The sequence below is a fragment of the Bombus flavifrons genome, chromosome 14 (genome assembly GCF_040668555.2).
Source record: "Bombus flavifrons isolate JBK064 chromosome 14, iyBomFlav1_principal, whole genome shotgun sequence".
Lineage (NCBI taxonomy): Eukaryota > Metazoa > Arthropoda > Insecta > Hymenoptera > Apidae > Bombus > Bombus flavifrons.
In genome coordinates this window covers 6,013,151-6,040,885 of record NC_138455.1, presented here as the reverse complement: position 1 = coordinate 6,040,885, position 27,735 = coordinate 6,013,151, and the positions used below count along the sequence as shown (strand labels likewise).

Here is a 27,735-nt window from a genome sequence, read left to right as displayed (position 1 = left end):
GCGTAACTTGTACGAAACAACCACCGATATCCCCACGCCCTTCTTTTCTTCTCTGCATTCGCGATCGGATACTTTTATTTTTTATTCTTTTTTCCCCTTTTTCTTTTCTCTGTGTTACACCGTGTATCGATCATAGTTAGAGCAAAAGGACAGGGATAAAGGATGGTTTGAAAGATTTTTATCCAGTTGAAATTATATGGATAGGCGAGAGGATTTTGTAAATATGCGTATTGTACAAGAATCCTGAGAATCGGGGATGAACAATGGTCGAAGATCTTTGAGGCAAATTTTATTGTACCGTTGATATTGGTTTCTAATCTAAAGATTGGTAAGATTGGTAAAGAATCTAATTTATCAAGAATGGGAAGGCGTAGATGTGGTAGAAATTGCGAGTTTGCAATTTACGTACTTTTTAGGTAAATTGGACTATGGAATTTACAGCAATTCTTTTAAACGTTTGGACATTTGGAATTGGTGAATCAGTTTATGAATTAGCTTCGTAATTTCTATGGACATGTGGAATGTGTGAATTACCTAGTTTATGAACTAACTGTATAATTTTTATGGACATTTGGAATTTGTGAATTACCTACTTTATGAACTAACTGTATAATTTTTATGGACATTTGGAATTTGTGAATTACCTACTTTATGAACTAACTGTATAATTTTTATGGACATTTGGAATTTGTGAATTACCTAGTTTATGAACTAACTGTATAATTTTTATGGACATTCGGAATTTATAGATTATCTAGTTTATGGACTAACTGTATAATTTTTATGGACCTCTGGAATTTGTGAATTAGTTTATCAATTATCTTCATTATTTTCGCGGGCACTTGAACTTTGTGCATTAGTTTGTGATTTACCTTTATAATTTTTCTGGACATTTGATGTTTGTGAATTAGTTGATAAATTATCTTTTTAATCTTCTTGGACACTTGAAGTTTGTGGACTAGTTAGGTGAATTAGCTTTACAATTTTTGTGGGCATTTGGTGTTTGTGAATTAGTCTATCAATTATCTTCTTAATCTTCATAGATACTTGTAGTTTGTGGTTTAATTAGGTGAATTAGCTTTACAATTTTTGTGGGCCTCTGGAATTTCTGAATTAGTTTGTCAACTATCTTCTTAATCTTCTTGGGCACTTGAAGTTTGTGGACTAGTTAGGTGAATTATCTTTACAATTTTTGTGGGCATTTGGTGTTTGTGAATTAGTCTATCAATTATCTTCTTAATCTTCATAGATACTTGTAGTTTGTGGTTTAATTAGGTGAATTAGCTTTACAATTTTTGTGGGCCTCTGGAATTTCTGAATTAGTTTGTCAACTATCTTCTTAATCTTCTTGGGCACTTGAAGTTTGTGGACTAGTTAGGTGAATTATCTTTACAATTTTTGTGGGCATTTGGTGTTTGTGAATTAGTCTATCAATTGTCTTCTTAATCTTCTTGAGCACTTGAAGTTTGTGGACTAGTTAGGTGAATTAGCTTTACAATTTTTGTGAGTATTTGGTGTTTGTAAATTAGTCTATCAATTATCTTCTTAATCTTCATGGACATTTGAAGTTTGTGGATTAATTAGGTGAATTAGCTCTACAATTTTTGTGCGCCTCTGGAATTTGTGAATTAGTTTGTCAACTATCTTCTTAATTTTCATGGACACTTGAAGTTTGTGGACTAGTTAGGTGAATTAGTTTTACAATTTTTGTGGGTATTTGGTGTTTATGAATTAGTTTATGAATTACCTGTACAATATTTCAATGTTTTATTGTGCAAGCTCCCGATTCTGTTGAACCAAATTCATCGAAAAATATCGATGTCGAATTGAAAGTAACAATTGTCTACAAATCTCACGCGTTTGAGGAATTGAATTATTTGAAAAATATAGAGTGGAAACCAAAAATCGTTAAAAAGGAAACATTCTGTTTCAGAGTACGCACAAGAAGGAAGGCCATCGTCAGTTCAAGGTCTAGATCTGGAGAATCAGAACAGCCTCGACAGCGGTGAGTCTTAAAGTTTCACGTATAATTGTTCTCACTCTTATCAAACGTATCTGCTTTTTTACGTAAAATTTTGTCACGATCGACGGTTGATGAAAGATAGGACGAAAGAGAGGGTAATGCAGAGATTCTTAAACAGTCTCGTGACCCATAAAAATCTCAGAGAACTCGAGGAGATTCTAACAAGCAAAAAGCTACGGCGATAAAGAGGGTAGCCTCCCTTTTCTGTTTCTCGCTTTCGTTTTTCTCGGGTCGAGGGGGTGAATTTTTTAGACGGACATCGGCTTGTAGAATCCCCCTGCATTCTTCCGCCCTACGATTTCAGACGAAAATTAGGGTTAAACTGGTGACACGATGAAACGATGTGAACCGTTTTAAATTTCATGGAAGTCGTATCTCTCTTTGTTTATCGTCGCGATGTAGATTTCAAATATTAAATAACGTAGGTAAAAAGAAAAAAAGAAGATAAGAAATTGTAAGTTTGGCATTCAATAGAATTTTTGTACAACTAATAAATATCTTGTTAAGTGGAATATAGGGATTGAAAATTTGAAGGAAATTAGGATCTAAAGTTAGTTCCGAATTAATTATGCAATTTTGAATCTTTTAGCTGACAACTCTGTGATTTTTTCCTTTTTTTTAGTATTATTTATGGAATATTCAAATCTTTTTACTCGCAATTGTAGGAATTTTAACGTATTAACGTTCAACATCGTCGTACGAGATTTGCTAGTATACTTAGAATTCTTAAAATTATCCCAAAACTGAGGTATTCCAAATTTAAAATCTCCCAGCTCGAATGGACTCGAAATTTTCAATTTCAGATTCCGCGTTTTGTTCGTATTCGATTCTTTTGCAGTTTTATAATCCACGTTGCAGTTTCTCGATCTAGAAAAAGTCAAGTTGAACGAATCTGTAATCTGTTATCGTCGAACGTATTGCCGACACCCTACATATTCTAATTCACAAGTTTTGTAGTTTGCTACTATCCGACTTTCACCAGCTCCAACCTTGAACTTTCGCTTTTATTCTCACGCGTTTCAATGTTGCTCGTTGCGCGTAATATCAATCGGATGGTGTAAACGTTGAATGCGATCTTCTGATAGCAGGTGTAAGGGTTTTTATCAGACTCGAGGGACTAACTGCAAAATTTCCTGCAGATTTGGTTTATACTGGCACGAGTTTCCACGAATTCGACGTGCATACGCTTACGTAATTCGATTACATGGAGAGTAACAGAGGACCCAGTTCGGTTTGACTCGGTTTTACTCGACCAATCTCCCAAGTCCATTACCAGCTTGCAGGAATATTGTCACAGACACAATTAACTATTTCGTCTGATTGATTTGGAACAGTGATTTATAAACGCCGGAATACGTGACGTTGTAATAGCAATTCAAATTGTTTAATTGTTACCAGTGAACAAATTAAATCTGATTTAACGTTACTTGCAGATAACAATTATAGGCGATAGTATCTACGATTTTCAAAACTTTTTAACGATTTTTTTTTATCTCTGTGAGTAACACGTAGTTGGTAGATTTTATCTTCTATTTATGATGGAACTTATATTCATATTTATGTATTTAATACTTTGTGTGTTAATCAGGTTGTTAGTAGATAGGTAGGTTGGTAGATCGATTTTTCTTTAGAAAGTTACTTTGGCTACGAAAGGGTGTCAAGTGGTGAAAAATCACGAACGCCAATGAAAGTTTCTTATGAGAGAATAAAATACTTATTTGATAAATACCTTTTTAAACAAACTCTTTTAAATCATCTACGGTCAGAAAAAGAAAGAGGAGGAAGAGACAAAAATTGTTTGTCAGGTTTCAACTTATCCAATCGTCAAATAAAACATTAACGTAGAGGAACGAATACCTCCGTAATAAGGATTAAAACACCCTGTACACCATTCAAATGAGCATATCAAATAATTTCCCTGGAGGAGAAATAAACAGAACATTTCTCAACACACTTCACGTTATATTTAACAAATTCGCTCTGACAACCGCAACGAATGGTCTAAAGCGCTTTTTGTAGCACCAAATTATTCTGTTCAAAAATTCTCAAAACAAGTAGTACAAGAAACACTCTAATCTCAAATTAATCCCGCGCAAACTGAAATAAAGAAACGAAGCTCTCAATGAAAGATTTAAAACACCGTTTGAGGCGCGCGCGGATGAATTTGTGAAAAACGATTGTCTTCAAAAAATTTGGAACGAAGAAGTAAAACGAATGTCAAACTCGTGCTACGAAAACCAAGATAAAGGGACGAAAATCGCGGCAAAGGAGTTAGTGGGCAAACGATTCGCGTAAAAAGAAAGATTGGAAGAAGGTAAAACAAATTTTTGGACGCGTTTCTACGACGCACGGAGGAAAGTTTGATGCAGAGGGTGGCAGAATCCGCAGCTTTTCGGCGAGGACACGCGAAACGAGAGGCTGTGTGCCACTAAAGGGACACATTTATGTCTTCCCAGGAGTGCGTTAGCTAGCCGGGGATAGCCGCCGCCGGCCAAAGGCAAAACCATCCCCTTGCCTCCTCTTCGAGCCTTATTCACGGGCCAGCACTCTCTGTCTCTCGTCTATCCCGCAGCAACTTCCTCTTCAAACCAACGAAACTAAAGCTGGAATCTCTGTGTGTTGCTCTGGACGGTAATCGAATCACCGTGGTCGCATCACGATTCCGCGGAAACTCGTTCGTCGACGTCGAACCCGCAATTTCGATTACGCCCTCGAGAAGTGCCGTCGTGTTTGCTCGCCCGGCAAACAACTGCACCGTTTTCCGCCGCCATCGCCGCCGCTTCTTCCATTAAAAACGCGTCCAATTTTGTCCAGAATTGCTCCGCGTTCGATCTATCATCACCGTCCACGTTTCCATTTTACGGGGCTCCGTTTCTATTTTTCTCTCTCTCTCTCTATCTTTCTTTTTGGAGGGGGAAGAGGAGGTGGAGGATGATACAGGATTTGGAGTTTCAAGGTTGGAAGATCGATAAGACGGTTCGAGGACACTGTGGTTTGATTTACCTTGTTCCTTTTGCGTTCAGTAACTTCAGTTCTAGGGGTTAGTTTCTATCGATCATTCTTTATATAAAATACATATTGATATTAACGTTACTAACGTTTCGAAGTTTAATTCAAAATTGTTCGTCGTTGTTTCGTCTTTGTTCGTCCGACTTTATGTAAATGATCCGAAAATTAAGAAATTGATTAATCGGACTGTATAAAGACTTTACTGTTACTACTTTTTGACTTTACTTTACTGTTAAGACGGACTGTTAGAGGAACGAAAGAAATAACGACGAATGTAGAATTTTCAATTAAATTTTGAAACAGGTTGTTCGACCGGGTCTCGCAAGGTTAGTGTTAATAGACAGAAAAATACGATGATCTTGAAGAAACTGTTAAAATGACCTTCGCCTTAAAATCACCTTTTTTTATCATTAAATGTACGCCTTAAAATCATGCGCGTTCTATTTAGTCGTTTTTCTTACTTTCAATAGTAACAGAAATAATTTAGGTGCTGGAGTTAAAATTAACACTCTGTATAGGAGAAAAATGATTCCTCTTTCAGCGTTTTAATGGAAGTAGAAAATACTTAAGGGTTGGAACGTTGCGTGTAATTGTTCAGAATTGCTTCACGTTTCGTTGGCCTGCCTCTCACGTTTAACAAGATAGCCATTTAGATTCCGAGGGTGGTTTCTTCAGACTCGTGGTTTCCTATGAGAAATTGATTCTCTGTCTACACAGATGCAAAATATAGATTACGAACAAGACACGAAACAAAAGGTAGGAAAATCGGTATTCGTAGATTGCAAGTAAACACGGAGAATGGTCCGAGCTTCGCAGAATGGTTTGACGTGGTTTGAGCTTCGTGAAATGATTTTGAGAATATGCTTCGAGCTCGACGCGATGATTTAAGAAGAGAATACTTCGATCTGATGTGGAACTTGGACAAATCAAGATTTTCAAGAATTTTCAGATAATGGTTGGCTTCGACACGTTGGTTGGTCTTCTTGTTTGAGCGGATAGTTATTTTCTCAACGGATGATACAAAAATAGAAAGTGAAAGATGGGAAAGATCACTACGATTTTTACGTTTGATAGAAAACGTACTTCGATTTACCTTCTCAGACTTCGATAATTCTGAATTTTCTAATTTTCCGCTCGAAACAAAAATTAATTCTACATCCAACCGACCATCTTCAAACTCGTAAGCAACTCCTAATCCCATAGATATGTCGCATCTTGTCGAACGTCCGGCCAGTCAGTCACCCAATCCAACCCTCCACCTCCTCTCAATTTTTTTCTTTCTCTTTCCTTTTATACCCCAGAGACCCATTGCAAGTTTAAGCTGGTCGCATTACGAACGTTCGATTCGGTTTCTCTCGGTTCAGCGTATCGCTCCAAGCTGCTCCCTTCTTTCGACTCTTAATTTAACCCTCCTGTTGGTAGTAACCCACCCCTTTCCACTCTTGTCCTGGAAACCGCCCCTTGGAATTCATTTCGGATGTTTATCCGCGCCCCGGATGGACAGTCGATCCTTACGATCGTCGGATTAACTTACTCCGACTGCAATTCCAGCATTTTGGGGACGTCTAAGGCGAAGGGGTTGGATCGACAACAAAAAGGGTTAGTCGCTCGTGATTAATCGACCTCCGTGTGTCGCTCGGTTTACACTTTGCTACGGTGTTTTAACGTGAACGCGCCTCGTTCGTACCATCTCTATCCTCCTTTCTTCTTTTTACCAGCTTCATTGCCTCGTTATGTTTCATATTACTTTCATAGCGCTGCAACGTGGATTTCTATGCGTTTAGGGGAAATTAGAAAGCGCAGAGTTTGCCACGGCATGTGTAGTCTCGAATGATGAAAAAGAAAAATGCAGGAAATATCAATCATTGCGAGAAAGTGCAGTAGGAAATTAATATGAGAAGATTGAAACGATAGTGATGATTATAAAAAATTGATGGACCATTAATATGGAAAAATGTATACAGAATTGAATTATTCACAGAAATTGAAAAAAAAAGATATTAAAAACTGATGAGAGATTAATATGGGAAGATGTAGACAATATTAATTATTATCAGAGATGGATAAAATGTTAATTATCATCAAAACCTGATAAAACGTTGATACGAGGAAATTGATAAAATATTCGAAATACAGGGTGGGTGGTAACTGGTGGTACAAGCGGAAAGGGGGTGATTCTACGTGAAAAAAGAAGTCGAAAATATAGAATAAAAATTTTTCGTTTGAGGCTTTGTTTTCGAGAAAATCGACTTTGAATTTTCGCTCGGTACGCGTGCGGTACGTTATAACGGATCCCACTGTAAATCGTTGTCGCGATAGAAAAATTAAAAAAAAAAAGAAAAATTAAAAAAAAAAATTTTATTCTATATTTTTGACTTCTTTTTTCGCGTAGAATTACCCCCTTTCTGCTTGTGCCACCAGTTACCAACCACCCTGTATATTGTCGATATTTCCAGGTTCTCAATTAAAAGGATCAATACGTATCGTCGATACAGTATTGTCAATATTTATTGTCCATATTTATCTTCGTTGAGAACCTCGAAATATTAAGAATATTATCGGTTAAATTTTTCCATCGAGACAACGATCTACAGTGAGATTCGTTATAACGTACCGCACGCGTACCGAGCGAAAATTCAAAGTCGATTTTCTCAAAAATAAAGCCTCAAACAAAAAATTTTTATTCTATATTTTCGACTTCTTTTTTCGCGTACAATCACCCCCTTTCCGCTTGTACCACTAGTTACCAACCACCCTGTATAATGTTTTCCAGGTTCCATTTTTTTAATTATATTCTCAGAAATGATACTGACAACTAAAGTTCTGTGGCATCCCGGAAAATATATACAGTGGCTCGCGATAATACTCTTATGTATATATTATACAAAACATTTTGAAATTTGATTATCATCGTAACGAGACACGATTACATCGCGATTAGGTTGATAAAATTTGAAACAGATGCGAGAATGTGTACAGTGGTTGCATTCTTTAGCCATCAAATTAATAAGAAAATCAGTTAAATTAAAAAATTCGTCCCTTCAGGGACGAAGTTCGAGTTTGGTCTCTGTAGATGTGTCGCGTAGAATTTTGTCCGTCTAGTCTTGACCATGTTTGTAGATTAACTAAGCTACAACAGCCTCGATAGACACGTTGAAAATTTAAAGCTGGTCTGTCTTTGGACACCAAGAAGCCTTCAACTTGCTTATTCATAATTACTTTGTAATGCGTCTTCTGCATCGTAAACCACTCAAGCAACTAAATAACCAAATAAATAATAATCTATCGTTAATACGATCATGGATTCTTCGCCATTCTTGCGAATGGTTAACGCAAAATCCTGATAAAAATAAATAAAAAGATCCTAACGAAGATGTACGTTTTCTTATTTTCCATCTTGATCGACACACGGTGAGAAGGGAAAATTATATTTCGAAAACCATTGAAATGCCTAGAAAAAAGTTCCATTAAGAACTAAAGCCAGCAAAATATTAATAAAAGAGTTGAGAGTAGTTGGAAACCAGAAATTTCTCCGAAACGTAAAATTCTTAAGGGGAACCGGCGCTTCCTTGTCTTCGAAGCTTTCATCCAAAATCTAATTGACGTGGAGTGTGAGCTCGCGTCAATCGTCGATCTTCCCAAAACTCGGAAATAAAAATGGAAAACTGGTGTTCTCGTCGGCCACGTAAATACCAAAATTCGCTGCAATTCGTCTGAAATTCGGTAGAAGATCGTAGCGTATAAAAAGTATGGAAACGGAAGCGTCAGAGAATTGGTAGAGAAATAATCGGTGAGACAGAGTTGCTGGGCGGAAATTGTTTTGTCGAGGATGAAATTTGGTGTTCCGGATCGCGGTTAAAGTCGACGGTAATTAGCCAGGACGGACGTGGACATGGACGAGCACTTTAAATGTCCGCCAGCCCATCGTCCTTCCCGCTGTTTAATTCGTTTATTATTCGATAAAGTTCTGACAGCCGGTTGGACCGGTGTCACCAAGCTTACCTGCCTGATCAACATCTCATGCTGGCGAAAGCTTGACGAAGCTCCACTTCCTCTATCGCATTCTCTTTATTTAACCCCTCTTCGCTCCTTGATTGTCGGCTTGACGCACGTTTTAACCAATTCTGATATGTTAAATAAATACCCTTCTTCTCCTTTTTATTATCTTCGTTAAGCTGTTTAATCGATATCATGCGAAATGGTAATTTACCAAGTGTCCACTTCGAGGTACTTTAATGAGAATAATTGGCTTAGAGTTACGAGGCTCAGTGAAATTATTAGTTGGTCATTTTTCGTAGAAACGATGCGAAAAGGTGATGGTAATTTTTTGTAAAGATAATAGGACGTGACGCCAAGTGGAAAATTCTCTTCTTTGAGAATTTTATTAAAAATGATTAGTATGGAATTACGTGAACGAGTGAGGTCGTTGGTTGGAAATTTTTTTCTAGAAATTATGTGCAGTGGAAATGTTGATCTTTTCGTTTGGTTGTATCTTTATCTTAGTTGTCGGTGGTTAAACATAAATCTAGAGAGAAAATTAAGTATTTTAATCGATGCGAGGTGGAAACGTATAAAGTTTCTGGCATTCCAATAAGACGTTAGAATTTAGCTTGTAAGGTATAATTGTAAGGCTGAATCTAATGAAATATTGCCGAGAGTGGTAAAGCCACGTGTTATTTTGGAAGGAAATTAGGAATAGGTGTTTTTGTACGGAGTACGACTAATTGAAAGTGAACAAATTACGTGGTTATATTTATTGATTAGTTTCTGGGGATGTATTATAGCTATGTATATCACAGTAATATGTTTCAATTTATATCGTTTGTATCTGTATAAATTCTTTTATTATTTAAATCGGTTTTATTTTCCACGATCGTTGGATATTGTTTATAATTACACTGAAACTTCTAAATTCTCGATATGCATTTGTAATTCCCTCTTTTAGAACAGTCTTAGTAGCTCTCTGATTTACCGACCAAGGGTAACCGTGTAATCGGACTTGTAGTTTATTCATTTTCCATAGCGCTGTACTCCACTAATCGTCATTTCGCCTGCGTAAATATTCAAATTCAAGAATTAAGAAGAAAAGAGATTCTACTTTTTAGAATTCTCATCGTCAAATGAAGAGACAACTTTGATACAAACGGAATTGGCTAACAATACATTGAATTTTAAAATTGCTCTTCTAAGACAGACTTCTTCTAAGGTAAGAAATATAACTTACTATGTTCTTCACGTATAACCTTCAATTTTAAACAAACTCCTTTTAAAAAAAGATTGTTCTTGCAAGAAATTAGTTACCAATATATTGAATTTAAAAATTGCTGCTCTATAAACAATAGAACATATGATTTACCATGTCGTTGACCTGTGACCTTCGATTTTAAACAAATTCTTAAAAAAAGACAATCTAATTTAAAGAAAACAGTGCCACCTTCCTATAACCTATATCGTAATCAATAATTAATGGCCGTCCACTTCCTATACGAATGCAGATATACAGAAACACAAAGACAGAGACATTAAGATTTCCTGTGAAAAATAAATATGTAATAACCCCATATTCGGTGCGACGTTAAACACAAATTTGAAAAAGGAACAGATATACCGAATTAAAGAATTGCTTCTCTGTGGAAGATGCAAGAGATATCAGCATATGACGAAGCATACGAGAAAAGAGCATAACATGGCTTACGATATCTTTGACCTACTAATCTCCAATCTTTCTATTCTTTTTTTTTTTTTTTTTTAGGAAATCTCTGAAGGAGAAAACGAAGGAAAAGAAACTCCATAAAATATGAACCACAAGCGCCATGCACCCATTACGTATCCAACACGCCAGTCCTCTAATCTTCATCGAGCAAATTGACAGCCTCCGTTGCACTCGTTTCCTTTCGCTTGGAGGAGCTCCTTGTTTCACAGCTTCCGGTCCCTGGTGCTAATAAAATAATAAATACACGGCGCGCCGCTGGGGTCGATGGTGTTTCACACCTGCTAGCTAGATCGATGCCTTCTTCCTCTTTTATTATTTTTTCGCCTTGTTTTCCTTCTTCTTTTTTTACTCAACTAACCCCCCATCAGGGCCGTAGCGCTGACTTTACACCCCCTTACAATGCCTCGGCGTACATTACATACAAGCCGGTTATTTCTCCGGGGAGTTTTCTCGCGTGAATACCGCGAAACCACGCACAGCAAGGTAACACGCGCGCACACACCAACGTTTTAGCGTTAGACCACGCGGAAATTTCTCTGGTAAGTTCTACCTCTTTTTCCCACCTGCTAAAATTATCGGCTAAACGGAATCGCGATTTTACGCTATTTTTTCGTTCTGCAGATTAGTTTCTACGCAACTATGCGATTACGTGGTGTTTTATGGGCGGCCAGACTTTTTCTTTCCTTTTTGGCAGCAATCTTCGTGTAACCAAGAGGCAAATTGATTTACATGCTTGTTACTTCTGTCCTACGCTATCTCAAGTTCTCGGTAGGGAGATGAATATATTTAACGATCGTTATTAACGTTAAATGTCAGGGGAACGAAATTTGTCTAATTGATCGGGGAAATTTGGAAATTGGAAATTTATAATAAACATTCTCTGGATCGATACGAATATTGTACGTTGCGTCGTATTTTTCTTATATTAAAAATATTCGTTCAACCTACCTATACTGACAGAAATTAATCGGGAATTTAATTTACCAAGCTTCGTTTATCGCAACATTTAACGCGATTTAACGATCTTTCGTTATTGAAACTCTCTACTAATTTAGTCACGCAATAATTTAGTAATGCAGTGGAATTACAGTTTCTTTATTTTATTCAGAGTTTGTAAATTCCGTTTGAAGTTTTGAATATGCACTTTCATATCGCTTTAAATTGTTTGCTGAACTTTTTCATTGAACGTTCAAGTGATTGCGCGTCTTCAAGTTATCCCTCGAATTTCTAGATTGAACTCTTAACTGGTTCTAAATTTTCTTATGAAATGAAAGTATAGTCTGCCGCACAGTATTTTTCATACGCAATAACATACGTTCATTGAGAAAACTTTAATAATCGTAAAAAGATTCACGATACCACGTTCGCGACTGAGTCATGATTTTCAGAGTTATTCGGTGAAGCTCACGATCTTTCTATGACTACGATATAGGCTGGATGGAACGATAACCAGGATCGTCGAAGACGACGCGATAACGCGAAATCGGCGACGAGGTCTGGACCAGCGAAAAGTTTCCGGCGCCATAAGGATCGCACGCCTCGGGCCGGTCAGGGTGAAACTTTTCGCCTAAATTCCCCCGGGTGCCATGAGAAAGCATCAGTCCCACCATCGTCGGGGAGAGTACAACGCCCCTGAAGTGCAAAACGTCCTGCTACCAGTCACCATCTCCGTGTCAAATAAAACAACCGACAAACAATCGTCAAATAATAGCATCCAGAGAAATAATACAATAACAGAATAATGGAATAGTAATAACGCAGAAAAATAGATGGATACTAACATTGAAAAATAAAACGATAGAAGTAGAATACAATATTTAATAATAGCGCGGGTAAATAATGGACTTCATAAAAATTTCCTTCTTTCTATTGTTAATCCATTTAGAACCAGGAATTCGTATATTTTATTTGCAATTCTTCTTTTTTTTTTTAATATTCTTTGCTTTGCTAGAATTTGGGGGCTTTTCTTTTCTAATTTTTCCGATCTCTTCCTTTCTGCTCGTAATGTCTTCTAGCGATAATTTGTTGGAAATATAACGAAAGCAACGAAGGTATATTATTATAAAATTCGATACAGGTAGTAGTTGGGATGGGTGATTTTTGGTGTTTGATGAGAGTCGAAGACGCAGGAATAGTTTGTATGGGCAGAAAGTTTGTATATACAGATACATATACATAGGCAGAAAATTTATATAGGAAATATTTTCGTTTTGGTATTTGATAAGATTGAGCAGAAAGGTCCTTTCTGCTGATCTTTAAATATTAATAGGATAGTGATAGCACAGAAAAATAATATACCACAGAAATTCGTTCTCTTTATTTTTCATTCATTTAAAATCCATATATTTTAATTGGAATTTTGCATTTTTAAAATATTCTTCGCTTTGGTAGAAATATAGAGGGAGAAAAGGAAGTGTTTTATTTAAGAATTCGATACATATGTATAGTAATGGTTGATTTTTTATGTTCGATAGGACTCGAAAACGTAAAACTGGTTTAGTGAGAAATTTATATAGCCAACTATAAAAGAAATATTTTCTTTTTCTTATCCGATAGAATTTAGGAAATTGATCTCGCGAAAAGTTTGTTTCTTATTTATTTAAATAAGAAAATTGATCAAAGATGGATGTTTATCTGAATTAATCTCTTTTTTATATCTGATTGATAGAATACAGAAATCTAAAGGTACTTCGTTTATGTATTATATTTCTGGAATGCAATAATTAATAGGCAAAATTTGAAATTTAGTAATCTGCTTATCTATTATATTTTTTCTTATTTTTCAACGATTGATATCCAGAATTTGAAATTCAATAATTGCTATTCTGTTTACCCATCACATTTCCAACTTCGATAATTGACATTTAAAATTTGCAAGCAATTTTCTTGTATTTTACAACGCAATAATTGATATTTAGAACGGTAAGATTTTCAGAAAATGCTTCCATCGCTTTCACACGGCATCTTCCAAACAATCTTCTGCTTCTGATTTAATTATTATTCGAACTCTGAATATTCGCGAACTAGTCCTGCAACTTTGTATCTACTCATCAGCTTGAGAAACCAGATGAATTCCAAAAAGGTGCAATGGAAGTTACTTGGAGGCAGGAGCCAGTCACGATCCATTAATGTTTTTCATTGGTAGTATGTAGCGGTTTATTCGTAATCTCGTAGCATATATACCATACAGTCGACGATGCGTTAAAGGGAGCCAGGATTCTGCTGCCTCAGTAATTTTAATGCGAATCGATGTTGAAATCCTGTGTCTTATTGCGATCATTCCACCCGTTGCGTCGTGTCGAATCGATACGCTGTTTAATCCTGTATTTGATCGTTTGATTTCACTTCCATCTCTTTTCTTCCCTTCTGACAACACAGACTTGCAACATTTTTCTTACCACGTTAGAAATTTTCCTATATTATTTATTATCATTATAAATTTCCCACTACAGGAATTTTCCTATAATTTATATTCGATATTTGGATATGGATAGAACATATTATAGAAATTGTTCATAAGAATAGAACGTTCTTCTTGAAGTTAAAGAAGTTTGTTTTATAAAGTTTGTAGAATATATTACCCTTTGGTAGGAAAAAATATTGCATCGTTTAGAATCGCATACCTAGCAGCTTTTTATCCTGCTGTCCAAAGTTCGCAAGATTTAATAATATTTCATAGATAACATACTCTACGTAATATTTTACAAATAATATTTTTTAGCTTCGGGATTTTTATTCTTTTAGAACACGAATTTTTTGTCTCTATTTGGATCTTCTAAAAAGTCTGTCCAAAATTTTATTCTATTATACTTCCAGTATTGGAATTTTAGATTCTTTTGTTCCATCATCTTAACAATTGTTCAATCAGTTTACGATAATAATAATAATAATAATAATAATAATAGAAGGTTGAAGTATTTAAAATTGAAGTATCGAGGTATTTATTCGAGGTATAATTTTGCAACAGAGAGTGAAAGGGATCCGAGTGCTTCAGAGTGCCAATTTCGACGAAAGGTATAAAAGACGATCGTTTGAGTCGGTTGACTCACAATAGCCAGCTTTTCGCGTGGTATCTCGATTTGGAAAGCGGCCCAAACGTTTAATGAACATCGTTTCGAACTCGCGTGTTGTTCACGGCGCCGCATCGAGTCGATTGACCCATTTATATTCGATTACTCAGCCGACTTTCTTCTTCTCGTGGCTCAAAATACAGCCGGTGCACTTTGTTGCATCGTTAGAGCAACGTGGTCAACCCTTTCGCTATTACCAACTGTACTTCGTGTGACGAAAACTATGGCAAAAATACCTTTCCACTTACTATCTTTTAATTTCTTTCAAGAAATTGCAAAAATATATATTAACAGCAGGAAATGAAGAAAATTGGATTCTACTTAATTTCACCCTTGAATGTCGTTTCTTTTACCTTTTGCTTCCGGTGAGTTAAGCAGTGCTTTCAGGAATATACAGGGTGTGGTCGAGAAACGCATAAAGGCGGACACGACGTGATTCCTTGGGAAGAAATTTGGAAATGTTTCTAAAGCAGTTTGTGGATAAAATTCTAATCGCACAAAAATACAGCCTCAAATTTTTCTTAAGTTTCGATACGAACATTTGGAACGATCGAATTCGTCGCACGAGAACGCAATGATATTTTATCACCAACTACTTGGCCTACTTCCTCATAAGGTGACTCGATCGATTACCAAGGAAAATGACGTTACAAAGCTGAGGAAAATCGAAGCCGGAAGCTGTCAAAGCTTGAAAGGGGCTAAACGAAATAAAATTAGGAAACACCAAGTTCCGCGACGTCTTACTTTACACGTCGAGGACGAGATAGATCTTCGAAAATCAACGTTTTTCCATCAAACACGGATAAGTTTTGAAAATAATGATTTCAGCTACGTATCCGTAAGGTTCGCGATAATTCCAATTACATTAAAAAAAATTGCATTAAAAAAAACCGTTGCATACAAACGTGACACAAAAATGATACAGATGTTGACCAATCTTTTAACACACACACACACATATATATATAGGGTAGACTTAAAATATTATTTTACAATTCTATAATACTAAGAACGATATTTCGCAGCTAGAAAATATTATTTTTCAGCTACGAAACATTTTAGATTAACAGTAATCTTACCAGGCCTGGTCTCAAAATTTAATTCAAAATTGCACGTTCGTCGTTATTTCTTTTGCTCGTCTAACTTTCCGCAAGTTCTTGTATTAACAAAAATTGAGAAATTTATTAATCAGACGAGACAAGAATTTACATAAAATCAGATGGTTAGTGTTAAATAGTAAAATTCTTGGACCATAACTATCACGAAGAAAGAATAATTCGTAGAAAGAGATTAAATCAAAAACAAAAAGAGAAAGAAAAAAAAATAGGATCTAGTGTAGAAAAGGCTTAGAAGCAACGAGTGTGTATAATGTATTTTAGCGGCGTGTTTATTAAACGACATAGGGATCTGTCTTTCGGGAATGGAGCACGCGTTATTTGCACGGCCGCGATTGCGACAAGGTAGCACGGTATAACAGGTAACGGCTCGCTTACGAATGCAAATGGGCTAAATTAATCCTAGCCGGAGCTGAGTGCTAGGTAATCATCATTAGCCGGGATTATTGTTTTCCCGGAGCTGCGCGTTTCCAGTCTCGGAAATTCTGTCCGTCCTGCCCGATCGTAATACACGATCGAAGGAGAGGAAAGCCTCGATGAAACCATTATCGGAAGTTATAGCCTTCGATCTTTGATACTTCGCGGGATACTTCTCGTAATTGCACCATGTTTCTATATGGTGAACACTTTTCGAACGAACGGGGCGAGTTAGAATGTTCGAAAGAGTTAATTACGACATTAAAATAAGAACAAATAATGAGATTAATGAATAGCAAGGAGCTTTTGAGACGTGTGATGGAAGAGTTCGAAAACGAAGGAAAATTGTTCAGTTGAAGGAATTAAAGGTGAGCAACGATACACTCGAACAATTGACTGTTGATGAATAGTGGGCAAACAAATTTTTCGTACGAACGACGATAAGAGAGGAATAATTTCTGGCAGAAGCACATCTTTTCGTATAAATCCAGAGGAAACATAGACGAAGGAAGCCCGGCTGTGAGCTTCGCAAGAAAAGAAAAGGAACAATGGAACAGAACGGATGTTACTATTATTGGAAATTAGACTTTCATTTTATGAACGAAAGTAATATTTACTTTCGTTTTTCCTTGTTGAACAAATTTTTGTTCATCTTAGAAAAATTCTATGCTGGAATAGATTGTACGATCTCTGTTTCATAGAATTTTAGACGAGATGGAATTTTACACGCCACGCATGTTAAACACATCACCTTGCGCATTGGTATATCGTTTAAATATGCTTGGACAAAATCGTATAAACCTTGCCCCAGTTTTTCGACTTGAGAGTTAGCGCAAACGCTCGTTCAAAGCTTCGTGTCTTGAAATTCTATATTTTTCTCAAACGTTCGATTAATATAGTATATTTGTTCGATCGTGTAATCTTCAACCTCCAATCTCGTCGATTCTTCGCGTCATGAAGGGTAGCGTAACAACGTTCAGTTTCCACCTATCTTCATTTACATCTCACGATTCTATATTTTTCTTAAGTTAACTTAAACACGTAATTAATTCCTTCGAATTTTCAGTGATCGCAGTCTGTTCTCTCGAACACAGAGGGTGCGGTCGAATAGGGTGCGAGCAAACTATGTTCTTGAAAATGAAGAACCTTCTGGCGCGTAGACGAACGTTCTTCTTACTGTTTGCTCGAGTCTAGCCATGGATGTCAAACAAATTTCCAAAATTAGTTTTCTCGACAACTCAGTCTCGGACGACAAAATTTGATTCCATATTTTCTTCTTATCTTTTTTACAAGAAAACACCTCGTACGATTAAAAGATTTTATCAAACAGTGTGTATACATTTGCGTGACCATGCACAGGAATGTGGCCGTGTTTACGGAAACACCGTACCTGCTTCAGGTAATCATTCGATATCACGTTCTTGTTTTTCAACGTCTGCTGTCGTGGCTTTTCTGACATCGCGTGTTCTTGCTAATTCTGTCGCGTTTACACTTTCGAGTTTTCCAATTACATCGTCTTTTCTCTCGATACTCGCACCTCTACTAATTTTCATACCTACAAATTCCTACGATGAAAATATGTCAAAGAGTACGTTGTATACGAACGCTAATAGAATATGCTTGGGGAATATTACAATACTTCGAATAACACAAAGTTTATTAGGATATTCGAATAACAAGGTGTTCTACTATAGTACTTTACTCCGCGTTTCCCTGCAACGAATGATCGAACCGCTGACCACCCTCGGTTCACTCTGGCTGAAAGCGTTCTAATTTCGTTCGTTATCAACGACGTCGATCGTCGATCGATGCAAGCAATCGGGATCAAGCGAAGGCAAAGCCAGCATATCACGAAACTCGTGGCGCACACAGTCTTCGTCTATGTATATAGCGTTCCCGTAAGCGGCGTCCTTCTCTCTGAAGGAGCCGAGGTGTAGGTCGGCAGATTTTATCGCACAAGAGATTCCTGTACGCGGTACGTCCGTCCGCGTCCGTCTCTCCGCGAGTCCGTTTTGTATTTCACTTGCCGCGACATGCGTCGCGTACAACGCCGGCTCGCCAGCCTTCAATGACGCCATCATACGCTAAAATTAAGAATTCTGCCGCGAGTTCAACTTCAGCGGATCCAGCTCGCACGGACAGGGGAGTCCGGAATTTCGATCGAGATAGATCGAGAGTAACGTCGCTATGACTATGGCGGATTTTGTAATGTCGCAGGGTCGCCAGGTTGCCGGTCGCTGAGAAATTGTGTCGTTATAGATACGGGAAGAAGCTTTCTGTCTGTTACGTTACCCTTAACCAGTTAGCTGCTGCGGTCTGTTTGAAAACTGTGTACCTAAAATCGTGGCAAAATGTAAGCGATGACGAGTATACTCGTCAAGCACAGAGCATGTGTTGCTGTTGTTATAATATAGAATTAAGTTGTACCGGAATGCCTGTTCTATCTTTTCCTACGCATGACGAGTATACTCGTCGTAACACGAAATGTTGTCATTTCCTCATGACGAGTATACTCGTCGTAACACGAAATGTTGCCATTTCCTCATAACAAGTATACTCGTCGTAACACGAAATGTTGCCATTTCCTCATGACGAGTATACTCGTCGTAACACGAAATGTTGCCATTTCCTCATAACGAGTATACTCGTCGTAACACGAAATGTTGCCATTTCCTCATGACGAGTATACTCGTCGTAACACGAAATGTTGCCATTTCCTCATGACGCGTATACTCGACAAACGCGTATACTGACTGGTTAAACCATACGAATGTAACGTAGGATGTAAGTGATACGAATAAAGAGACAGGGACGCGTTACACGACAGGGAAAGGTAAAAATAGTAGAAAACGGCTAAACCGGTGGATGAAAGATTGCACGTAATCGTGCGGAAGTGAGTTGGCGAAGGGAAAGAGGAGGACACTGTCCCACACTATGCAATTCTCTTGGCGGAGAGAAAGGATTGCCGTTGAGGCGAGATTTGCGGTTTCCTTCACGATAATAGTAAAGGGGTATACGTATACACCTAACGTTCAACCGTACAATGCTCGAGAGGCTATATTGCACCTATACGAATGGCCCCTTAAACGCTTTGCAATACGCACCGGGCATTAACTTCGTGGAATTTTAATTTGAAATAGTCACCGGGAATATACATTCCCTTGGCGATCTTGGGAAAAATTGTAAACGTCGTTTCTACGCGTAGAATAAAATGTTAAATATTATATATATATATATATATATTTCTTTGTCATAGAATTAGATTAAAAAATGTACTACTCATATTATATTAATACTATGTTATAATGAAAAACCATCTCGATGCGCGCACATCGTCGAGAAAAGCATTATCCGCGTAGAGCATGGTGAAACCTTCTGCTGTCATTCAACGATCGAGTTCCCACTCGTTTTAAAAAGCCCTGGCTTCAACTTGTCTGTGGCTCGAGTCAAAAAGAGAAAAAAGCAATTCGAAACGAGCGTCGACAGACAACAGCGGGAAAGGAATGGCCGAGGACACCCATTCGATTTTAAGGGGAGCAAGCATACTAGACACGATGGGAGAAGCCCAAGTAGAAGGAATGCCACGTGGGCTACTGTGGGAGCTGCCCCGAAGCGTAACGTCGGGTATAAATAAAGCCGTGTCCAATTAGTATTTGGCCACCGGTTCGGCACCAGATAAAATCTTCGTGTTCGACGATCACGAGAACGGGATCACCTTCTACGACGTGGTCATCACCGACCAGGAATCCACCTCGACGATGGATCTATTACCAACGCTGACTCTTCGCATTCTCATCTGGTCTCTGGTATCCCTGTGGACGTTTTGCTCTGAATGACCCGATAGAATTTTTACTTGCAGAGCATTCGTACGCAATGTAAATGAGAATGCCGGGAAATGAATTTTCTTTTCTTTGCTGTTTTTTTTCCTTTTAATTTATTTATTTGAATTCGTATCCATCTAAATATCTAAATACTAAGAAATTATTAAATACCAAAAAATACCAAAACATTCGACACCAAAGAGTCAAACGAGATCTTCGTCTAAAATTCGTATTAAGAATCGGTGGCACGCGAATCCTTGAGCTCGTCCTGCGGATTTACAACGGTGGACGAGCATCTCCCCCGAGGGAGCGAATCTCGTCGTGGCGCGCGCCGTTTAATTGTCCGGGTCTTAAGCAATTGCGGTTTCAGGCCAGTTGAGACAAGGATCGAGGCAATTTGCCCTTTCGCCGTCGGGTTCCACGAGCACCGGACGACGTACAGAGATGAAGAGAAAGATGAAAAGAAAACGTCTCGCGTGCAATGGCGGCTCCGATGCACACGCGTGTCATGCGTGCATCGCGATAATCGACTTTGTACGCCCACGTGTTGACCGCAGAGAAACGCTTACGCTTAATTGAATTCGCGTTACAGGCTCGAGAGATCTTTCGTCTATGGAGTTTCGTATTGTTCGTTCTACGAATCGATAAAGTTAATTGGACGTTTCAAATAAATTAACAAAAATAGGCACGACGATGGATATATTAATTCGTGAATGTAGCGATGAAGAAAACGCAGTAGCGATGGATAGGGTGAATTTTCAGGGAAAGAATTTTTCAGACAGGGTTTCTCCACGAATGAATGTTGCAAAATGGATGTAAAGCTGAAAGGTAGGATTTTGCGAATGCAAAATGGATTTTATACGGAAGAGATTTGCTAAAGTAGATTACATAAATTGGAATATGATAACTTGATAGGTAATTTTTAGGAATATAGGACTTTTTTGAGCAACTTGCGCGATGAAAGACGACTAGATACGTACACGGGGACGTTGAAAGGGGAATTTTTGAATGGAGAGGATTTTTCAAGAAACTTTTGCGACTGGAAAAATTTGTATATTTGTAGCTGCTGGAAGGGATGATTTTTAGGTGAGTTGGATTTTTCTAGCTGGAAGAAATTTGTTGTTGTTGAAAGGGGTGAGTTCTAGGTGAATGGAACTTTTTCAGGAACTTTTGCGGAACATTTAGTAAACGAGTTTAACGATCGAGTGAACATTTTCGTGTAGTTTAGAAGAAAGGTCTTATGGTAACAAATGAAAAATTATTCTAAAATCCACGTGAAATTCCAAAGAAATTTTTATAATTAAAGAAATCTAATATTTTATTATTATTATTAATCTAATATTCCTTATTAATTTAATTTCTACAATTATTAATTTAATATTTAATTAATATTTGATCTAATATCTACAATTTAATAAACACGATTCGTTTATCATCCATTGGAGAATTTTACGTGAACTGGAATAAACTAGGAAGCAAGAGAAGGAGACAAAAAGAAAATCGTAAAGAAGAATTTAACAGACAAACAATATCGCGACGCAACAAAAGTTTAAAAAAGAGGCAATTGTTCACCGTTAGTCCGTAAAAACGGTCGTGAAGTACTTTAATCGTGGTAAAAAATAACGCACGAGAGGGGTTGAAAAAGTTAGCGCGGATATTGCCGTATCGTCGTATAATTATCCGCTCGTAAACTGCTAACGAACACCTTGTACCAGTAAAAAGAGGATGTTCGCGTTATTAAAAGTTTGCATACGTGTGGTTTGCCGCTCTCTTTCCCTTTTCCCCCCTGCCATCCTCATTCACCCAATTTTGCTTCGCTTTTCGCCAGTTTCTCTTTCCTGTATTTGTTCGTTCACCTTTTAGCATTTCACTTTTCATCCCCCGTATACCAAGAGCATCCATTCCATTCTTTTTCGTCAATTTCATCGTACGGAAATTAAATCATACTCCTGGAAAGAAACATTACTTTTATAAATTTATATAATTTTACTTTTATAAAATTTCGTACAACGCCTCGCAACTTTTATTCTTCAATTTTTTCCACGTCTTATTTCGCATTTAATGTTTCAATCCTACCATTTGCAACGATAGATGGACACAATTTTATTTTTATCTTGTTACTTTGAATTTTGTATAACGCTTCTCGGCTCTTATTTTTCCCTTCTTCCAGATATTATTTCCTAATTGATATTTCGCTATTAATATTTATAACGTTATTTAACTTGCAATATGTTACGTCAATATATCATAATTTTACGACATCCGCTGATAGACGATATTTTCAATCGCATCACGTAGAACGTGAATAATTGGAGGAAATTTATTTCTACTAGCTCTCGTGTGATTTCTATTCTCGACATTTTTCCAACCGAAATAACTTACTTCTTCGAACCTCATGAATTGAAAATATTCTTTAAATGATGCGTTCACTGGAAGCTTAATTATTCCACTGTATGGTATAATTCTACAAACCTACACGTGGTATTTCACAATTATTGTTCTTAAATCTCTACAGCAATGATATTACAACTCGTCGACCCTGGTGAACTGAAAGTATCGTCGAAATTTTCTTCGTCAGTTGCATTACATTAAATAAACACTGAATTATCTCATTGAAAGCAGGTAATTTGATTCCCAGAACTTTTATTCTCACGTTTTCATCGAACTCTCTAATTTTCCGTGAATACGACTTATTTTGATAACTGAAAAAGAGAGAGAGAGGGGGGAGGGGAGAGAGATAAAAAGAGGTCTCTATTATTCCTTCTTTACGTCGACAACCACCAACCCGTTTCATTTTTCCCATATTTCCTTCTTCCGTTTTATTTCCCCCTCGTCGTTTTTCTCTTTTTCTCTTTCCTTTTCTTCTTCTCTCGCTCTCGTCGACACTATCGAGGTCTCGAGGCCATCGCGACTCTCTGGACTTCGATGTCGTGGATCGTAATCGAAGGAGAAGATGATGGATAAGGGCTCCGAGTCGAAATAAGGACGATAAGATCGGAGAAAGGACACACAGCCAATACGCGTTCGTGCGGCTCCATCCACACGAAATGTACGAATGATAAATCCATCTATAACTATAGAGGAAAATATTCCTGATGAAAAGACAGGTTTTTCTATGAAACCATACGTTTGTAATTGGAAATAATGGCAAGTTCATGGTCAGTAATTTGAATAGATAAAATGTCTAATTATATATACACATAATATAACATAAATAAATGTAATATAAATAAATTACAAATAGACTATAGTCTAGCGTGAAAGGAACGAGCAATTTTTTACATTAATCCAGTGAAAATGAAAATTCCTGTACAATGATCTTCAACTGTGAATGGAGCTTTAATCGAAGCACCACAGTTGCAATTCGAGACAAGTTACACAATGTTGTAGAGCTGTCAGGAAGAGGAAAAAAAGAATTATTCTCCAATGCAGATCGATCAATTAGGTGCCCGTATAATGCCACTTTTTTCTCCTTATTTCCCTTCGTTCTTGAAATCTCTTTCGAAGACCTTGTACAAGTTACATCGAGTCGCTTAACGACAATGTACCATTCGAGGATCGCATTTGCATTTACAACATAATTGAGGACATAAATTTTAATATAATAGACTTGTTGGCATAGCGAGGCTTTAGATTCGAGTATCGAGATCGATGCAGTAACACCCAAGTTTCCAAGCAACGTTCCTCTCATCCTCTTCGATGTATCATACTTCACACTAATTGAGATATCTCGAATATATTTTCAACGTCGATCGATCGCTATCTTATATTCTCTGTCCACTTGTATTATCATTTTATCATCCGTATATAGCTTTTCATTTTATTAACCGCAATGCTGAACATAATTCTGAACTTCTATCTTTCCCCGGTATACAAATCGATCTGTTAAATTTTTCCTTTTTTTTTTTTTGCATGCTTGGACGAACCACTTGAAATTTTCAGGCTGAAAATAACAAAAGCAGCGAAACGTAAGATCTGTTAGAACGATAAGATAAATAATAATAAAAGAGAAATTTTACGACCAGGATAAGAAGGGAGGATATAATCAATATAGAAATTTTAATTATAGCAAATATTCCATAAATCTTGCTAGCTTAGTGAACCACTGTTAGCTAAAGACACCATGAAAGGATTAACAATTTCAATGTGCTTTTATTACCTTCGTCGTCGTTGTTGTTGCACATTGTTTTTTTCACAATGTTATGTAATATAATAATTAACATAAATTTTATTATTTTTCCTATCTGTGACAAAACATAGTCTACGACCTTACGTTTATATAACATTGTTCACTTATTGTTAATCATAGAATATGCTGACGCCGTTTGGCGGGATAGAAATGGAACGTGCTATATATTTTGCTGGATCGAGATTAGACGATTGATCGAGGCCAGTTCCAGTTCGTAGGAGCATTCTTCGCGGTTCGGCCACCTTTATGAGGTTGTTCGCAGTTCACGGCGTTGCGAGGGTGGATCGTGGTATAAAGCATAGCTGGAAACGAGACCTCTGGGTACCATGGCGCCCACCCATGGGGTCCATGCTGGAAAAACTCGCCTGTTAACTGCTCCGACCGAGAGGCGAACCAGCGAGCCGCGTATTATCCGCGGCGGATAGAAGTTCTTCTGTTTTTTTCCTCTTTCTCTCTTCCTCTCTCTTTCTCCACGATTCTTTAGGAGACACGGTCACCTGGGTGTTTTCACGTTCGTCCTACGCTTCCCGTTGCCATGAAACGATTGCTTAGATGTCGTGGCACGGCTTTATCTGCCTTCGATCGCGCGGAAATTGAAAATCGAACAACTCGTATTTATTAGCGTTTTTCATCGTTTCTTTCTCTGTTTCTTCAGTTTCCTTTTCTCTTCTTTTTTGTTCTGATTGTTTGGAAAATCACAATTTCGTTCGTTTGCAAGGGACAGAATTTTCTACACTTTTCGGCTATTTTATCTTCTATTAGCCAAGAATAGTTTATTTATCGTAGGAGTGCGAATTAAAATTTGGAAAATTTCAATTTCGCGTTTAAAGCGTTCATAAGTAGACTATAGATATTTCTGTATCTATAGGAATTTTGTGATTTTCATTCTTCTTTCAAACATCTTTTTTAATCTAATTCATTTCTTCCAATTTAAACGTTTTAACCTTTTAATTGTTCCTTGACGTGCACGTTATTTTACGAATTCACTTTCTACAGGTCGTTTGGGTCTCATTTTCAAGAAAATAGAGTTCGAACGCGTTCAGTGAAGAATTGATACGAAATCGTATCCGATCAATTTTCAAACTTCATTTTCTCCGTAAACAAAGCGTCCTACGAAATCTTCTATTCTACCTCTTTCCACTTACCTTTACCGCAACAGTAACCTCTTCTGGATTATTCGTCTCTGTCCAGTCCGCACCTAGTTAAGTCCAAGTCCGCTTTTAAACTTGTTCCTCCTCGAAAACGGAACGTCAAATGAGAAAAGAGTCATCCCACACCTTCGACTTGTCTCTTCACGTAGAACCACCCCCGCCTTATCTGTACCATCGATACCAGGACACCCTGTATAAATTACAACATAACGTACAACACTTCCATTGGTCCTTGTACACTTAATGAAAATATACAGAGACAAATACAAACATTTCTAACAAAAAATATACGTTAAATAATACAATGATAAATACTATGTTGCTCCAATGTAGTTGTGACAAAACAAAGTTTCTTTCTTTTCGAAACACTGCTCGCTATCCATAATCTTATATTTTGATGTTTCTGTCCTGTTTTAAGACCTTTTAGCTTAAACGCTGAGAATGTTACGCCGGTGGCACGGCCGGTACGATAAAAGAACGGAATTATTCTGAAGAATATTTCAAAAAGATTCGACGATCGGTCGAGTTAAACCGATCGAACAGTTTGAAATTACGAGACTCGGCAAATATTTGATTAGGACAGGTAGGAGGCGTGTCTGGAGGCTGCGAGCTTCGTAGAGAGAAGCCGCCGACGAAAGGCCAGGGGACCAACAATCGGAAAACAGCATTGTTGGTGGTCGGCGCTGGTTGGTAGCAAGAGCCAGAGACGCGAAAGTGCCGTTCGAGGATTCCTATTTCCCACGATCCCATCGCTGCCATACGAGCCCCGCAATACTCCGTCTTTCTCTGCACTGCGGTAATCATAATTACACCTGCGGGTGCCTTCTTATCGCTCCACGCCCGATCCTCTGCACCTTACGGTATACGCGGATAAGAGAAAGAGAAAGAGAGAGAGAGAGAGAAACAGTCTTGTACGCGCTTCCTTTCCAGTTCGTCTTATTCTTCTTCATCGACGTCGTCTTCCCAAGTTCGACGTTGAGACACGTTCTCCTTCGAGAAGAGTAGAAATTGCCTTTGAAAAGGCCAGGTTTTTCAGATCGCAATTGCAAGAGCGAAAGTTCGTTTTCAAAAAGCTTGCTCTTCCAGCCAGCGAATGGCTTCCAGCATAAATCGAAGAGAAATTGCTTCGAGAAAGGTTGATTTTTAGAAATATGAGATTGCAATCTTGCAGTGTTTTGGGTAACAGATACGAGGATACGGTATAGTGTGCAGAGATAAGATATAGGTTTTGGATACAGGTTGGAAGAAGGATTCGTTTTAGAAGATTTTTTTCTTTTATAGAAGAATCGTTTCAGATGCTCGTGATCTATGATCAAAGTGCAAAAATTGTAAATGCGCATTGGGAGAGGATCGATGTTTAAAATATGGATACTGAAAAACATTCTCTTTGGTGAATTGGATGTGGATTCTGGCGAAGTAAATGATTTCAGATGCGAATCAGGGGAAAATTATTACGAAAAGAGGAGACTTCGAGGTTGTAGATTAGAAGAAAAAACAGTTGCAATCTTGCGATATATTGAGTAATACGTGGATACAAATTAGAGGGAGGGATTTCATTTTAGGAAGGAGAGCTTCTTAGATTGCCTTCACACTATCGATATACAGGGTGGTTGGTAACTGGTGGTACAAGCGGAAAGGAGGTGATTCTACGCGAAAAAAGAAGTCGAAAATATAGAATAAAAATTTTTCGTTTGAGGCTTTGTTTTCGAGAAAGTCGACTTTGAATTTTCGCTCGGTACGCGTGCGGTACGTTATAACGGATCTCACTGTAGATTGTTGTCTCGATGGAAAAATTAAAAAAAAAAAGAAAAATTAAAAAAAAATTTTTATTCTATATTTTCGACATCTTTTTTCGCGTAGAATCATCCCCTTTCCGCTTGTACCACCAGTTACCAACCACCCTGTATATTGTCAATATTTCCAGGTTCTCAATTAAAAGGATCAATACGTATCGTCGATACAGTATTGTCAATATTTATTGTCCATATTTATCTTCGTTGAGAACCTCGAAATATTAAGAATATTATCGGTTGTCCAATTCTGGATAAAACTACAGCAACTTAAAATGTGGATTGGCAGAGAAGATTCCACCTTTGAAAAATGATTATCCGTACACATTTTCCAGCGAGAGAAGACGTGGATTGGAGAAAAGAAGATCGCTTTTGGAAAAAGGTAGTTTCCTAGATTACGGTAAAGAGTGCAAATTTGTGTTGCCTAGATTTCTCCG

At 37.5% G+C, this 27,735-nt stretch overlaps 2 protein-coding genes across 7 annotated transcripts in view; one reads left to right on the top strand and one right to left on the bottom strand.

Annotated features, from left to right (window-relative positions):
• The window catches only part of Lamtor4 (Late endosomal/lysosomal adaptor, MAPK and MTOR activator 4), a 160,416-nt gene that overhangs the window by 53,091 nt on the left and 79,590 nt on the right, over positions 1–27,735 (bottom strand). The gene's annotated exons all lie outside the window — the stretch shown is intronic.
• Positions 1–27,735, top strand: part of L (zinc finger protein Lobe) — a 134,573-nt gene that overhangs the window by 50,647 nt on the left and 56,191 nt on the right. For all 5 annotated transcript variants that reach the window (XM_069128039.1, XM_069128038.1, XM_069128040.1 and 2 more), the window contains one exon: positions 1,934–2,005. In XM_069128039.1, coding sequence (XP_068984140.1) covers positions 1,934–2,005 — 72 coding nt within the window. Of the gene's footprint in view, positions 1–1,933; positions 2,006–27,735 lie in introns of those variants that run through there.